Genomic DNA, 18,303 nt, shown 5'->3' with positions numbered 1-18,303 from the left:
CAAAATCTGTTCCATGGCAATGTACAAACGCCACCCATCCAAACAAGCAGTGGCACAAACACCTATACCTACTTCTGTGGGGGAAATCCTCCACATTGACATTTTTTCCACCGACGGAATTTTTTTCTTACGTGCGTGGACATATTCTCGAAATTCGCCACAGTAGGTGATCGCGTCAAGGGCTATTGTGGACGTAAAAACTCCAATAATGCAAATAGCGAATTTTTTCTCAAAAGCGAAAACGATCTACTGCGATAACGAGAAATCCCTAAATTCCGAGACCATAAAATCCATTCTTCTGAACAACTATAACATTACCGTTTCTAACGCCCCACCTCTACACAGAACCTCAAACGGCCAAAGAGAGAGATTTCATAGCATCCTGGCTGAAAAAGCACGATGTTTGAAGCTAGAGAAAAATCTAATTGACACCACCGAGATAATTCTTCTTGCAACTAATAAATATAATAAATCCATTCACTTGGTGACTAACGAAAAACCCATACACGTTTTACACTCAAAATCCGCAGAATTCGGTGCAGATATTAGCAAAAAAATGCAACAAGCTCAAGAGAAAACCCTCGAACACGTAAACAACAATAGGACTCATAAAACTTACCAAGTGGGCCTGGGGACCACGGTCCTTATTAAAGGAAGGGGGGTCCACAAGGACAATCTACGTTAATCGTCCTTACTAGATTTTGACCTACCCCTTTGTTCTTTCTTTATTCTTTCTAGGTTACAGAAATATTTTTTAATTTTCATACTAACGGCTGTTAAGACGGACGCGACATTAAAACTAAACGATTACACGAACGCGGACTATATCCCGATAGAAGACAATGACATTGTAATCTGGGAGAATTACGGATACCTACAGCACGCAACATGACGACCTACGAGGACTACGCAGACCAGACAGAAGCAATGACGAAGACATTCACAGACGACCACAGAACACCAGTTATAGCAACGGACCTTAGAAATATTCGCAAGTTGGTGACCACCCTTAAGTTCCACCACAGGGCTACTAGAAGTATCAATTTTATTGGTTCAGCTCTCAAGGTTATTGCAGGTATGCCTGACTTTAATGATTGGGAGCAGGTAAGATTTAATCAGAATCAGTTAATGAGGGCAGACAAAGGTCAGACAGAACTAAATATAAAATTTTAACGCAATGAATCAGATCCAAAAATATGAAACAAATAAAGAAACACACTTGTTAGAAATCATTTTAGCAAAAAATAGAATCATCATTACAGACCTAGAAAACATCCTTATGGGCCTAACCCTAGCAAAATTAAATATTGTAAGCCCAGCTATTCTTGATGGTGCCGACGTAAGCGAATTCAGACACAAACAGCCTATTATTTATATTAGTTTAGTAGAAATATTAGAAGTATCTAGCGTAAGCGTTTTTCAAAATTCTGACATCATGCACTTCCTCATTACATTTCCTAATCCTAAGCTCGTATGTAAGAGAATAACAGTCTACCCGGTTCAACGCCAAAATAGAATCCTGAACTTCGAGAGCGGTAACTTAGTGCCCAACACGGAACCTCAATATCGGCGATTGCAAGACAACGGTAGGTGCCGCCTTCTGCAAGGAACTAAAGAACGGCACATGTGCTCAACAGATAGTTTCTGGGGCCACCGCGCACTGCTCCACACTCTCAGGTCATCTAGATCCAATCACCATTGTGGACCACGGAACCCTCATCATCAACGATGCCAACGTAACGGTGACCGACGACGAAGGCCGGGAACAAAAGGTATCCGGAACATACTTATTAACGTACGCTGACAAGGTAGCGCTCAATGGAACCTGGTTCATAAACCAGCTGGGGAGCTCACTGCAAAAACCTGCTGTGTCGGCTATGACAATAGTAAACGTCACTGCTTATCACAACCGGCTCAGCCTCCCGTTTCTCCATGAGCTCAGCCTAAGTAACCTACACCACATCGGGGCCCTCAGAGAGAGACTGTCATCGGGATCCCGTCTCAACATCTGCCTTGTTCTACTGGTTGCCCTTTCACTATGCGGAATCCTGTAGATTGCCAAATATCACCTGTAGGCCAATCGCCGCAAGAAATCAAGGGCCGACGACGATATAGAACGAGTGGGTCCTCGGGACGACGACCACTTAAAGGAGGGAGGAGTTAACACGCGCAGGCAAAAGTGCCAAATTGCACTCCGGATCCGGTGGCAGGCACGCGTAACGGAAGAGGTGCTGACTACGCATTCCAAGGGCAACTGTCCGCGGACCGGCTCGGGCACTTGCGCAACTAGCGATCGTTGCTGGCCGGATACGGAATGCTGACACTGCAACTGGGCAACTGCGCCGCAGCCCAACGAAGGCTTCGAAGTACAGCCGGGTAGTATTTTAGTTCAGCCTTAAGTAGAACTTCGCAGCCTTAGCTCGCGATATATTTTATCTTATATTTGTCAGTAGCACTAACCCTAACGGGCTTGTGTGAAACAAATAATTAATAAATATTCTTTGTAAAATCCACAAACAAACTTAAATATTATTAACTTATATTCTTGATCAGGATCACCTCCTGAGTCGATATAAGCATGTCCGTCTGTCCGTCTGTCTGTTTCTACGCAAACTAGTCTCTCAGTTTTAAAGTTATCGAGTTGAAACTTTGCACACATCCTTCTTTCCTTTGCAGGCAGTATATAAGTCGGAACGGCCGGGATCGGTCGACTAAATTCTATAGATGCCATATAACTGATTGATCGGAAATGCCATAACTTTCGTGTTTTTTTGAGTTAGAGGGTTGGGACTTTCCACACATGTTATATTTAACCAAAATATCTTATGTACAAAATTTCATAAGGATCGGCCGACTATATCCTATAGCTGTCATAGAACGATCGAAATTAGCATAACTTTGGTGTTTTTTAAGTTAAAAAGATGGGATTTGGTACAGATTCTATTTTGGGAAAAAACAATCTGATTTGTCGAATTTCATAAGGATCGGCCGACTATATCCTATAGCTGCCATATAACTGATTGATCGGAACTCGCCAAACTTCGTTGTTTTTCAAGTTTGAAGGATTGGATCAATGGATTCCTCTTTTGGCAAAATAATTCGATATGCCAAATTTCATAAGGATCGGCCGACTATATACGATCCGCTATATATCTAATAATATAAGATGCGTGTCGCCACCTAGCGGACTGCGACTCAACTGCAAGGGTATATAAACTTCGGCTCCGCCCGAAGTTAGCTTTCCTTTTTTGGTTTCCTTTAAATTTACCATCATATTTAAAAAAAATATTTGTTTTCTTTCATTTTTATATCCTTGCAGAGGGTATTATAATTTTGGTCAAAAGTGTGCAACGCAGTGAAGAAGACATCTCCGACCCTATAAAGTATATATATTCTTGATCAGGATCACCTCCTTAGTCGATATAAGCATGTCCGTCTGTCCGTCTGACCGTCTGTCCGTCTGTCTGTTTCTACGCAAACTAGTCTCTCAGTTTTAGAGCTATCCAGTTGAAACTTTGCATCTTTTTCTTGCAGGTAGTATATAAGTAGGAACGGTCGGGATTGTTCGACTATATCCTATAGCCGGTATATAACTGATTGATCGGAAATGCCATAACTTTGGTTTCTTTTAAGTTAGGTTGGGACTTTCCACACATGTTATATTTGACCAAAATATCTTATGTACAAAATTTAATAAAGATCGCCCTACTTTTTCCTATAGCTGTCATAGAACGATCGGAATTGGCATAACTTTTGTTTTTTTTTAAAGATGGGAAAGATGGGACTTGGTACAGATTCTATTTTGGACAAAATAATCTGATTTGCCAAATTTCATAAGGATCAGCCGACTATATCCTATAACTGATCGATCGGAAATGGCACAAACCTTAACTGCAAGGATATATCAACTTCGGCTCCGCCCGAAGTTAGCTTTCCTTTCTTGTTTTTTTTTACAAATGTCTACCTAATTTTTCGCATAGCATACTGTTTTCGTACAATTTCACTTATTCTAAACCTTTTATAAAAAGGCTGCGCTGCTGCAGAAGGCAGCGGCCGAGCGTCGGCAATATATATATATTACTTATATATACTCGCTAATATATGAGTGAAGTAATTGTATGCATGCAAATTATATGTTTTAATTCCCAATTTAAAATAAAAAATAAAAATTAAGATTTTTATTTTATAAATTTTATTTTTAAATATCAAGAATGAGTTATAAAGATATTCTATTGGATTAATCGTTGATAATAAACTGATTTTACAAATTAAATTTTCTTATAACTATAGCTTTTATCGGTGACAGCGACGCTGGCAGCATAGATGGACTTTGGTTGAATAGTTTTGATTGGTCAGAGTTTTATTCTGACATGTAGGTTCCCAGGATGGGCACTTGTTTATGAATTTGGAGCAAAAGGGGTTTGATGTTTACGTCTACTGTCGTCGATAAAGGCGTGTGAATGGTTTATGTCTGGATGCCAATGATAATGCTATGGGAAAGGGTTTGTGTCTAGCCTAATTTTAATTAATCCCACAGCAGGCTCTGAAATGTTGTTTATATATGATTTGATAGGTATGGATGCAGGGCATGCATGCAGGGTATACTGGTTTTATGGAGGATTCCTTATCTAGGGTATTTGCAGATACATTAAGTGTATTTGCGGATACACTTCTTGCATATGTTTATGGTATTCGTATGTTCGTATGTGGCTGTAGCCACATACAAGGTGTGTGTCAAAAGTTTCCGAACTTTTCTGCCAGGGCATTTTCTGGTGCCGCCATCTTTGTGTGAGTATATGCGTTTGAAAGATACATTATTCACCGATTTTCCCCTGCAAATTTCAAGACATTTGGAACAGTTGAATTGGAATTATTGCGTTTTAAGTGACAGTACCTTGTGTTAGTTGGTCGACGAAAAATCATGGAGCAAAGAGCGGTTATTAAGTTTTGTTTTAAACTCGGTAAAACTTTCACCGAGACTCATAAATTGATGAAACAAGTTTATGGTGATGATTGTCTATCCCGTACCTCCACTTACGAGTGGTTTAATCGTTTTAAAAATGGTCGTGAAAGCCTGGAAGACGACGAACATTCGGGCCGTCCGAAAAGTGCTGTTATTGATGAAAACATTCAAATTGTTCGTGATTTTGTCAAAAAAAAACCAAAATCTTCTTTGAGATTCATGGAAATGGAGTTGGAGATATCCTATAAGTCTATTCATCGCATTTTGATTGAGCATTTGGGTATGCGGAAGTTTTGTGCCTTTTTCCGTGTGACTTTTTCCTATTCGGAAAATTAAAATTGGCAATGAAAGGAAGATATTTTGATGACATAAAGTCCATTGAAAAGGCGACGACCGACATACTCTAGGCCATCCCGGTTGACGAGCTAAAACACTCATTCGAATCACTTTTAAATCGTGCAAATCGTTGTATTGAGTCGGAGGGAGACTATTTTGAATAAATGCAAAGTTTCATTCCAAACTATTTTGTAGTTTTTTTTCTTTTTGAAAAGTTCGGAAACTTTTGACACACACCTTGTAGCATTCTTATGCTGACCAAACGTCCTATCTGCAAGGTGGCTGATCCTATTACACTTTAACTGAAGCAAAGTGTTTATTGCAACAAAGTGTCACAATTTTTTCGTGAATATTTATCATTGCCTATAAGCATATGCCATACACTACATTACATTGTTGGGCACCATTGTTTTATAGATTGTATACCCTGCTTGACTATCTCGATTTCTCGTTCCAACTGACTGAAGTCAAACAAGAAAGGAAAGCTAACTTCGGACGGAGCCGAAGTTTATATACCCTTGCAGTTGAGTCGCAGTCCGCTAGGTGGCGCCACACATCTTATATTATTAGATACATAGCGGATCGTATATAGTTGGCCGATCCTTATGAAATTTGGCATATCGAATTATTTTGCCAAAAGAGGAATCCATTGAAACTCCCATCCTTCTAACTTGAAAAAGAACGAAGTTATAGCGAGTTCCGATCAATCAGGTATATGGCAGCTATAGAATATAGTCGGCCGATCCTTATGAAATTCGACAAATCAGATTGTTTTTCCCAAAATAGAATCTATACCAAATCCCATCGTTCTAACTTAAAAAACACCAAAGTAATGCCAATTTCGATCGTTCTATGACAACTATAAGATATAGTCGGCCGATCCTTATGAAATTGTACACAAGATATTTTGGTCAAATATAACATGTGTGGAAAGTCCCAACCCTCTAACTTAAAAAACACCAAAGTTATGGCATTTCCGATCAATCATTTATATGGCAGCTATAGGATATAGTCGACCGATGCTGGCCGTTCCGACTTATATACTGCCTGCAAAGGAAAGAAGGATGTGTGCAAAGTTTCAACTCGATAGCTTTAAAACTGAGAGACTAGTTTGCGTAGAAACGGACAGACGGACCGACGGACAGACGGACATGTCGGTCGGAGATGTCTCCTTCACTGCGTTGCGCGCTTTTGACCAAAATTATAATACCCTCTGCAAGGGTATAAAAATGTAATGAGCGTCCACTCGGCGGATTTAATTGATATCCGATCGGTAGCTTCTATGATGGTCCCGGTTACCTTGCTGATCGAGGTAATGACAACAAGATAAACGGCTACCGTTTCTGGTAGTGGGGAAATTGGCAGCGACAGCCCGGGTGTCACCCATACAAGTGTCGTTATTATGGTAAGCATCCATTTATAGATATAGTAGCAGTGTGTCTCCCTTTTTTTGTTTTGGATGGATGGCCCGTGTTATATTACCGGACGTTATTCGTATTTTCGCAACTCGGATTTCGCCGTCCTTTCCAGGATGGACTGCTAAGATGCGTCCAAAGGGCCAATTCAACGGAGCGATGTTGTCTTCTTTAATTATGACGAGATCCCCAATCTTTACCGTCTTACAACTTCTTGTCCACGTTGACCAATTCTGTAGCTCATGCAGGTACTCGTGGGTCCATCGCGTCCGAAATTCTTTTCGTAATTGTTCGGTGAATATCGGGTGATGCCGTTAGGGGTTCCCCAATCAGAAAATGCCCTGGCGTTAGTGCCGTGAGATCTTTTGGGCTAAAAAAAAGGATGTCCAAGGGCGCGAATTTAGAATGGCTCCAATGTCGATCACTATAAATTTAATTTGGAAACAAACGCTATACACTACTCACAAACCCATGAAGTTAGTGAGCGGTATATAGCATTCGTTTCAGTAAATTTTTTGCTGATTTTATTGCGGCTTCCCACAGGCCCCCGAAATGGGGTGCCCTAGGTGGTACTTGAATTCTATGCTTAGATTCGCTCAGGTCTTGTGTATGATCGCTTGTGCATAATCGACGAATATTGGTTCCTTTAATTCTGCTAATTCGTTGTGTCCAACAAAATTGGTCGTGTTGTCACTATAGGTTTTAGATGGCAGTCCCCGCCGTTCGCAAACTCTCTTTAAAACTGCCAGGAAGGCTTGGCTAGTCAAATTTGTAACTACTTCCAGGTGTACTACTTTTGTTGAAAAACAACAAAAATCTGCTAGATACACCTTATGTGGTCGTTTACCTCTGATTTTATAGTGAATCCAAAAGGGCCGCAGTGGTGTATGTTGTTGAACCCGATCAACGGGGAGTGGACTCATTATTTAATTCTACAATTTAGGTCGAATCCGGCAACATCTGAGCCAACTCCTTTCTTTTTAATGACCAAAAACTTGCCTAAAGTTGCATAATAATTCTTATGGTCCGCAATGTGCCAATTGCTGATGCTTCCATTCAAATAAGAGTTTCGTTAAGGGGTGTTTCGGAGCTAATAACATTGGGTGTGTGGCATCATAAGATAATGCAGCGTTTTTTAAACGTCCCCCCACTCGAATTATCTCGTCCGTGTCTATGAATTAGTGCTCGTAATGGGTCGTTTGGCCCGACAGTTTTCGTTTTCATGAGTTGCAAAATGGATGGTAAGGATTGCTGGGATTGTATTTCCCGAACTACAACTCCTAACGCCTCACTTAATTATACTGATGACAATAGTCCTTTGTTTCTTTAGCTTGAGGCAATTAAAAGTGAATCGCAACATTCTTCCTATTATTATCAGCATCGTGTCAAATGAGCCATGGTGGCTGATTTTTTCCATCCAATCGTCTGATTTAATTATTTTCTAGATCTTATTTTGCACTGTTTGTCCCTGTTGATTGGAATTTTGGCCAGGAATTCGAAACTTGTGGCATTAACAGTGTACCAGAGTTTGGTATCGCGTAACTGTGCTGCAGTACACCCTCTGGAGAAGATGTCTGCAGGATTATCCGTTGATGCCACATGTCTGGGCCACAACTCTGGGTCAGCACAACTCAGCACAACTCCACAACTCTGGGCCTGTCATTTCTTGAATCTGGGCGACCCGGTTCGCTACAATCGTTTGGAACGAGGATGCAGTGGCATTGATCCATTTTAATACTATCTCTGAATCAGACCATAAATATATTGCTTCTAGTTTTATTTTGAGATTGGTTTTCACTCTTTTTGCGACTTCAGCTGCTGCCACTGCCCCATATGTTGCATCTGCAAACACATGTTGTTGAATGCAGGGAGTGCACATCTTGAAATTTTTATTGTGGTCAGGATCAGGATCTGTCATGTCCGAATGCTTTCCATTAATGGGTGAGTTCGGAGACTAATGTAGTGTCCTAGTCTGTCTTGAGCTCTCATTACTGTTGCATTTTTATCTTTTCCGTCGTTACAACTGGACCGAACAATCCTAGAGGATCAAAGATTTTCGCCAGTTCTGAACACATAATCCTCTTAGTGATGATTCCTGTGTCTTCTGTCACCGCACGTCGTTGAAGCCAATCTCCGTGTAGATCCCAAATAATTCCGAGCGACTTGACGGTTTGTTCGGTAAAATTACTGAAGTCGAGATTCATTTCTTGGTCGTCTTCCGGAATGTCTGCTGGTAGTGATGGATGGTTAACGCACCATTTTCTTAGTTTGAATTTTTCTTCTCCCAACAAGTTTATTAGTTGATTCCTATTACTTAATGCTTCTTTTATGGACCTCTGGTGAGACAATCATCCACGTAATAACCCTGTCGAAGTATGGCAGATGCTCAGATGCGGTGGCCGCCAAGTATTGCAAGCATCGGGTGGCCAGTTATGAAGCTATTGCTGTGCCATAGGTGACAGTGTTCAGTTGATAATATTTTAATGGTTCCATGGGTTTGCGTCTCCATAATATAACTTGAAACTTGCGGACGTCTAGGTGTATCATGATCTGTTGATACATGTTCTCCACGTCTGATTAAAATATGTACATATTAGTACGATCGGAACCGTAACAGAATGGATAACAATTCGCTTTGAACTTTTGGCCCAATGCGTAGGAGATTATTTAAACTTTTCAGAATCCCGTTAGAGTCTCTTTTCCAATGCATTAAACCGCCGATATGTAATTTAAAGGGATTTCCCCAGCTTTTGTGGATCTTCTTTAAATGGTACTTTCACACATAGTTTTTTTTATGCCCTTCATTCTTTTTTAGCCATATTGTGTCGCTGCTCTGGTTTTTTTCTCAATGTGTGTTCATTACAATTTTACTTATTCTAAAACTTCCATAAAAAGGCTGAGGGACTGTAGAGGGCAGCGGCTGAGCGTCGGCAACATATATTGCTTATATATACTTGCTAAAATACAAAAGCAGGAATGGTATGAAATTTGTTGTTGGAAGTAAAAAAATATAATTTTGAATTAAAATTATAAAACTTGGTGATAAACCTTTATTTATTAAACTCAATTATTACTCTTAATAATAACTTATCAACCGTTCGCCATCTCGATCAAATTAGGACTGCCGCTTTAATTCTTAATCTGATCCAAAGAACCTCTGTCATGAGCTTTTCTTTTTGAACTTGAAAAATTTAGTTTATGTTTAGATTAAAAGCTTAAGATGAAACTGTCGCATCTCATTAAGATAAAACTGTCCCATCTCATTGTGAAATTCAATTATATTGATCGATGCAATTTGGTGGGATCTTGAAACGCAAAAGACGCAATTAATTGGGCTTCGAACGGAAGCTGATGTTTACTTTTCGGACCTCGGAGATCGGACCTCAGAGCCAAAGGCAAATGCAGAGTTTGAAAATATTGTTTATAAAAGCCAAAAGGGTTCGATAACTTGCATGCATACCATTACTTCACTCATATATTAGCGTAATATCAGTTTACGTTTGGCAGTCGATGCGTACAGTCGTGTGCCTCTCCCAAATCAAACTTCTTAGCGGGGGCAAACTTAAGGGAAAAACATTCAAACGCACATCCAGTTCTAAAAATAAATTTGTTATCAGCAAGTGCACCTGCAGACAATCCCCTAGCTTGCACAAGAAGCTCTAAACTAATTAAACGCGATCCACCAGACATATGGATGGAAAAACCTTCTCCAACCAGCAAATACCTAATCATATCCCGAACCGATGATTCAACCTTAAAATGAGTATCACTTTTTAACATAAAAAGAGTTATTGATATAATGTGCGGAGGCGAAGTCGTCAGTTGTAAGAAATTACGCGACGGAAACCTACTCCTACAAACGAAAGACATTAGACAAGCCGAAAAACTCCTAAAACTTACAAACATGTTGCACATACCCGTAGCCGTCTCAGAACACACAACTCTAAACTACTCATAGGGTATAATATACTTAAATGATCTGCCAATTGATAAGAAAGAGATTCTTGAAAATCTAAAAAGCCAAAAAGTGTCAGCCGTAAGGAAAATAATGAAGACCTTTACATGAGAGCCGACAGAAACTGGACTTATTACCCTAACATTTGGAAAACGGGACCTCCCCGACCACGTATATATAGGATATGAAAGGGTCCAAGTTCGCCCTTATATACCAGCCCCAATCCGATGCAACAACTGCCTACGACTAGATCATCTTCAAAAATTTTGCAAGAACACAGAGACCTGCTTTATGTGCAGCCAACCTGCCCAAAAAGATTCCAGATAATAAGCACCACCCAACCTGCCCAAAAAGATTCCAGATAATAAGCACCACCCTAGAGTCAAAAACTGTCCAGTCTTTATTTCCCATAAGGAAGTATAAGCTATAAAAACCCCCCAAAAAGTAGACAACCGAACGGCCTGGTCCATCTATAAGAAAAGACACCATCATGATGGGTCTTTATATGCATCGGTTGCGAGCTCAATCCAACACAACGCACCTCAACCACATAGATTGACACAGATTATCCCCTCGACAATAGCTTCAACCTCTCAAAACCCACCATCATCAGAAGACAGTGGCAGACCCATTATAGAATACGATGACAAGGAAGACGAATTTATGCTAACCGACTCCAGTATTGAAAATAACAGTAAGGATAGGGCAAACAGTCAAGTAAATATACTCCCTAGAAATATAAGTAATAGGACTAAAAGACACCTAAGATAAATCAAACAGCACAATTTTAACTAGATCAAATCTTAAAATATTGCAGAATTACCTAAATACAAAATTCTAAAGGCAAAATATATTTAAAACTAGACGTAAATAAACCTAAAGACCATAAAACTCTACAGTCCACTGCTCATTCGCCTCAACGGTTGGGGATCATTGTTTGGTCCTTCTCTATTGACTATTAAAGCATTGACAAAAGGGCGCGCCAGACTACAGGCCAATATCACACGGAGCTTGGCTTGGGCTGAGGACGCGCAACATTCAAACGCCACACGGGCAGAGGTGACTTCGCGGCTGGAGCATCTCATCACAACATGGAAAGACTTCAATAGATTTGGTGATAAAAAGCTATGCTCGACGAAGTAGATGGCTATGTGGATCCGGAGCATGACAACATATTCTACGAGGAAAAATTTCTAAGGTATATCTAATATCTAAGTAATCTAAGCATTACTTTCGGCGATGGTAGGTACAAGACCTAGCCCATCAATTGTGAACAGTGAAAACGGCAGCGGCGTGCTGCAAAACAACGACGCAATGTTAAGTTTGCTACAACAACAACAACAACTCTTCGAGCAGTTGGCGGCAAATCGAGCCACTGCAAACATGTCGAGACCTGAAGGAGGAGACACCTACGCGGCGAATTCAGGTAGTGCTCAAATGGTAGGGGCATCAGCTCAAAGCGAATTGCCTAAAATTCAAATTAAACGGTTCGCTGGCAATTATTAAGAGTGGCCAGCTTTCAAAGATATTTATGAGAGCACAATTCACAATAAGGCGAATTTGACAAATACGCACAAATTTCATCATTTGAAATTTCTTCTGATCGACGAGGCTGCGAATCTGGTACGACATTTGGCTATTACGGATTCAGCTTACAACACTGCGTGGGAGCGACTTAATGAGAGATATAATCGTCCACGGTATATCGTGAATTCACTATTGGAGCAGTTTATGAAGCTGCCAACAACAACCAGGCCGGATACAACAACATTACGGAAGGTGTCAGACGGCGCCAATGAAATAGTGCGTGTTCTGGATGCCATAGAGGAAACAGGACGAGACTGTTGGATCATCTACTTGTCGCTGGAGAAGCTGGATGCCGATACTCGACGCAGGTGGATCGAGCGCAGTGTGGAGACAGACACCCACACTGGAGGAATTCTTCAAATTTTTGGATGCGCGTTGCGAGGAACTGGAGCTCAGCAAGCGTGAAAAAATCGGAGGCAAGACTACAGCCTCAATCGGTGACAAGACAAGGAAGGTCACACATTCGCTGGTTGTACTTGAAGGAAACAAGTGCAGCAAATGTCATTCTACAGAGCATCGTCTGTATGGATGCCACCAATTCTTGGATATGTCAGCAGGACAGAGGTTTTCGTTTGCCAAGGAAAACGCTCTATGTTACAGAAAATGCAAATCTACGTTCAAGTGTAGACAATGTAAAGGTCAGCATCACTTACTGTTGCACCTGCAACGCACGCAATAGGCTATTGGAACAATCGCTCAAACTGGTGAGGATCAGGAGGATCCTAGCGCACACATCTCAACGGTGACTACGAGTCACATCGCCCAAACAGAAGGTTCTGCAGCAATTTTATGTGCACAAGGCACTGCAAATACACAACAATCAACTGGATGGATCAGGAACACCTTGCCCACGGCCATGGTCAACGTTCGCAACGCAAAGGGAGATTTGGTAGCATGCCGACTCCTATTGGACACTGGTTCAGAACTGTCGTACATATCTGAACGCTGTATACAAACACTTGGTTTGGCTCGTACGCCATCACGCATACTGGTTACGGGAATTTCATCAATCAAAGCAGACACTACAAGGGGATGCAGCACTATACGCATCCAATCCCGTATTTCACAAGATCAGCTGGTAGTCCAGGCTCATGTGCTTGGAAAGATTACATCATCTTTGGAAAGGCAGGCCATTGACGAGTCTGCACTTCGAATTTTCAACGATCTGCAATTGGAAGATTCACAATTTAGCACTAATGCCCCAATTGACATTCTTTTGGGCAGCGAACACGTTTGGAGTGTTATAACTGGAAGAAAGATCTACGACGACAAAGGAAAGCTCATTGCTATATCATCAATTTTTGGATGGGTAATTACATCACTGCTTTCATCACGCGCATGCAGCGCTACGGCACTCACAACGACAATCGACATCGATGCTCATCTCAGAAGGTTCTGGGAACTGAAGAGCATACAACGCAAGGCAGAAGTTCAACCTGAAGACGAGGAGGTGGAGAAACACTTTCTTGCAATACGCACTCGAGACGAACAATGCAGGTACATCGTGGAACTTCCGTTTAAAGTATATGAAACACAATTCGCAGATACACTTCAAGGAGCGCTACAAAGGTTGAACGAATCAGTTGAACGACGTTTGGCGCAGAATCAACAGTTACGTAACGATTAAGTAAAATTCATGAGGGAATATCAGGAGCGCGAAATCTCACTGAGCGAAATTCCCAAGGGAAGGAATTTCTACCTGCCACATCATCCCGTATTGGGTCGAAAACTTAGAGTGGTTTTCGACGGCTTATATCAAGACGCCAAAGGCATGGCGTTAAACGACACGCTCTCGATCGGCAACACGTCTTTTCAGCGGACATAGTCAATATGTCCCGTCAAATCTGGGTGAGCGAAAAACATAGAGACTATCAGAGAATCTTATGGAGAGAGGATCCGTCAGATCCTATTAAGCACTTCCAACTATGCACGGTGATGTATGGAACGAGTGCTAGAGCAACTAGCTGCTGACCATAAGCACAAGTTTCCGAATGCAGCAAAAATCCTGTTGGAAGATTTCTATGTCGACGACGTTCTCACTGGAGCAAATAGTGAGGATGAGCTGCTACGCAACAGGGACGAACTGGTCGAACTGATGTCCTGCGCTAACCAAGAGCTCGGGAAATGGGTATCGAATACCAAACGCATCAAATCGGAGGATAACACGGATTCCTCACAATCATCGGTCAAAGTGCTAGGGCTGCATTGGCACCCTGGAGAGGACACATTCTCGTACAATGTAAACCTATCGAAAAATCCTAGCTGCACCAAGAGGCAAGTGGTGTCGGATGTCTCACGCATATTCGACCCTCTCGGTCTATTGGCACCAATTGTAGTTCAATTCAAAATACTATTTTAAAAACTCTGGCTGTTGAATTTGAATTGGGACGACGAACTACCGAGCAAATTTGCAGACAACTGGCTCAAATGGCGAGCTGATCTAGACAACCGTCACAAGCTCCAGATACCACGCTTGGTTAAAAGCGACACACAGAAAATCGAACTGCACGGATTTTCAGATGCATCCACCAAGGCGTACTCAGCGGTGGTATAAAGCCGAGTGGTTAACGACGATGGAACCATTTCAATCGCCATACTTGCAGCAAAAACAAGAGTGGCGCCTTTAAAGCAGCAGTCTTTGCCGCGCCTGGAACTACGCGGCGCACATCTACTGAGTCAACTTCTGCAATCCATAAAAGCTAGACTAATGAACAACGACGTAACGATCTACGCATGGAGTGATTCCACGATAGTCATGGCTATCGTATTCACCAGCCCAACTTAAGACGTTTGTTGGGAACCGCACATCTGAGATCCTCGAAACCATTCCGAAGTATGCATGGCGGCATGTAGATTCAAAATCGAACCCAGCGGATTGCGTATCCCGTGGCTTGGGAGTCTCCGAGCTCATCGACTTCCAATTATGGTGGAAGGATCCTTCATGGCTGAGGGACAAAGATCATTTCTTGGTAAAATTTAACAATACTCACAACTGTATTTCTATTTCAGACAAACGCATACAAGGCGAAGTCAAAAGTAACTGCCTAGCTGCGCAGACGACTGTCACGACGGACAACCCATGGGATAAGCTTCTCAATCGCATATCATCTTGGCTGAAGCTTATACACACACTTCCTAACGTTTTGCGCTTCATTCATCGCATCAAGCACCCATCTTCGAAACAAACATGGAATTCTCTAACATTCGATGAGATCAAGGCAGCAAGGATTTGATGGCTGCAACACGTCCAAGCTGGTTTTCAACAGGAGTTCCAGATACCACGCGCAAACAAGGCTCTAGGGAATCAATCTCAATTGGTCAAGCTCTCCCCAATCATCGACAAGGACAACTTGCTAAGAGTAGGTGGACGAATCCAACATTCACAGTTGTCAGAAGAGGCGAAACATCCCATTTTGCTTCCAAAGAATCATCGGATCACATATTTGATCATTGAACATGAGCATCGTTTTAATTTGCATCCTGGAGTCTCATCTCTCTTCGTCATGGTTCGACAAAGGTATTGGATTTTCGGCGCTCGAAATTTAATACGCAAAATCACGCACAACTGCCTGGCTTGCTTTCGGCAAAGGTACAACACAATGAATCAACGTATGGCAGATCTACCGAGCGTACGTATCACGCAAGCACTTCCGTTCGTAAACACCGGATGTGACTACGCAGGACCCATTCTTCTAAAGGACGCAAAGGTGCGTAAACCACGCATCAGCAAGGGCTACATATGCCTATTCGTTTGTATTCGTTATATCACTTCGGCGATCCATCTAGAACTCGCCACGGACCTATCCACAGAAATATTTCTGGCGGCGTTGCGACGATTTTTCTCGATACGAGGCAAATACAACCGCATGTACACCGACAATGGTACAAATTTCATCGGAGCGAAGCGATCCCTCGATGAAATGAAGAAACTCTTAAGTTCATCTCAACACAAAGATCAAATCGTGAACACCCTTGCCGACGAAGGGATTCAATGGACATTCATCCCACCACGTGCTCCGCGTTGGGGAGGAAAATGGGAATCTGCAGTTCGATGCGTAAAGCTGCATCTTCAACGAGCAATTGGAAACACCACACTGACATATGAACAAATGCGCACCTTGCTGGCGCAAATTAGTGCTGTCGTGAACTCACGACCCCTATGCTACACCTCAGATACTAATGACAGCTATCTATCACCAGCCCATTTTCTTATCGGAAGACCATTCACGATAATACCGGAGGCGGATTTTGGCCACATTCCTGTAGGCCGAATGGGATACTGGCTTCAGGAAACAATGGCACCAGGAGTATCTGACAAGTCTACAGCAGCGTCCTAAGTGGACCACGACAACCCCTAACATTTCAATCGGTAGCGTTGTGCTCGTCAAGGAGTCCAACACACCACCAGCATCATGGCATCTAGCGAAGGTGATCGACATTTTCCAAGGAATGTGGTTCGAGCAGTCAGGATCAAGACGGTTCCGAAACTGAGTTTCAGGGTGGCCCGGGATGTTTTGGAACTATCGATACATAGTTTATAAGTTAGCCCATATTGTCATCTTTATATTTTCTATACCTATTAGCTTTAAAATCCACAACATGTATACACATACACATATCGTTAAGTTCCACAAATGGAAGATCTGTAACTTTACTTTAGTACCAATTAGACAGCGAAACTGACAAGAACATAAAACTCTACAGTCCACTGCTCATTCGTCTCAACGGTTGGGGATCAGTCATCTCCCTCCAGGAAACACCCATAAAACTCTCCCAACAATAGCCCATTCCTGTCAATTATAAAATGTACAATACTACATCAAATATAGCAAAGGGTGGAGTCGCCTTACTGATCCACAAAGATATCCAGCATAAATCAATTCCGGTAGGACACATTTTCGATGCCTTAGCTTTAGAAATTCACTCCAAACAAAAATTTAACATCCTATCTGGTTATATTCCACCTTCTCAAAAATTCACTACTTCAGATATAGAAAATACAATACAACAGACATCAACACCTTCGGTCATCACTGGTGATTTTAAAGCTTGGAACACCCTCTGGGGCCATTTCTACACACACAGCTCCTACACCCACATTGATCTTGCTTTATGCTCACCAAGCCTTACAATTCACTGTGAGAGTAAAATAGCGGACTCACCCCAGGGTAATGACCACTTCCTATTACAATAAACCTTTTCAATAAAGAAAAAAATATATTTAATTACACAAATAAATTTTTAAATAAACAAGAAAGAAAAGCTAACTTTGGGCGGAGCCGAAGTTGATATACTCTTGAAGTTAAGGTTGTTCCATTTCCGATCGTTCAGTTCTATGTCGTCTATAGGATATATTCGGCCGATCCTTATGAAATTTGGCTGGCCTTTATGAAATATGGCAAATTATATTGCTCAAAATAGAATCTGTAGAAAGTCCCATCATTCTAGCTTAAAAGACATCAAAGTTAAGCCAATTCCGATCGTTCAATGACAGCTATAGGATATAGTCGGCCGATCCTTATGAAATTTTTTACATAAGATATTTTGGCTACGCAAACTAGTCTTTCAGTTTTTGAGCTTAGAGTTGAAACTTTGCACACATCCTTCTTCTCCTTGAAGGTAGAAAAAGTCGGAACGGCCGGGATCCGTCGACTATATTCTATAGCTGCCATATAACTGATTAATCGGAAATACCATAACTTTAATGTTTTTTAAGTTAATTTGTTTTTAAGTTTAATGAATTAAATGGGCTTAGAGTATTGATACCTCAGCGAAATTGATATTTGTGCATCATATTTTGTTGGTTTATTTTGTAACTTTTACGTGGCGCATTTTTGATCAATATTTTTTATAAATAGGTTGTTGGCATTGAAATTTGATAAACATGATTTTTATTAAATTATAAAATGTTTAATACATAGAAAATTTAATCGAAAACAATCTTCAGGGAAAGTTGATATTTGTGCAAAATTTAAAAAGCGCAAAATGTCAAGGAACTAAATAATATTTTTTAACAAAATGACTCAAGATTATTATTTTAATATGGT

General features: G+C 41.3%; 1 protein-coding gene across 1 annotated transcript; it reads left to right on the top strand.

Annotated features, from left to right (window-relative positions):
- The first annotated feature begins 15,855 nt into the window (after positions 1-15,855).
- LOC123257671 lies at positions 15,856-16,593 on the top strand. The gene has a single exon (XM_044717494.1). The coding sequence runs from the start codon at positions 15,856-15,858 to the stop codon at positions 16,591-16,593; it is 738 nt and encodes a 245-aa protein (XP_044573429.1).
- The last annotated feature ends 1,710 nt before the right edge of the window (positions 16,594-18,303 follow it).

The sequence above is a fragment of the Drosophila ananassae genome, chromosome XR, assembly GCF_017639315.1.
Source record: "Drosophila ananassae strain 14024-0371.13 chromosome XR, ASM1763931v2, whole genome shotgun sequence".
Lineage (NCBI taxonomy): Eukaryota > Metazoa > Arthropoda > Insecta > Diptera > Drosophilidae > Drosophila > Drosophila ananassae.
The sequence above is the reverse complement of the archived record's forward strand: the minus strand, read 5'-3'. Positions and strand labels throughout refer to the sequence as shown.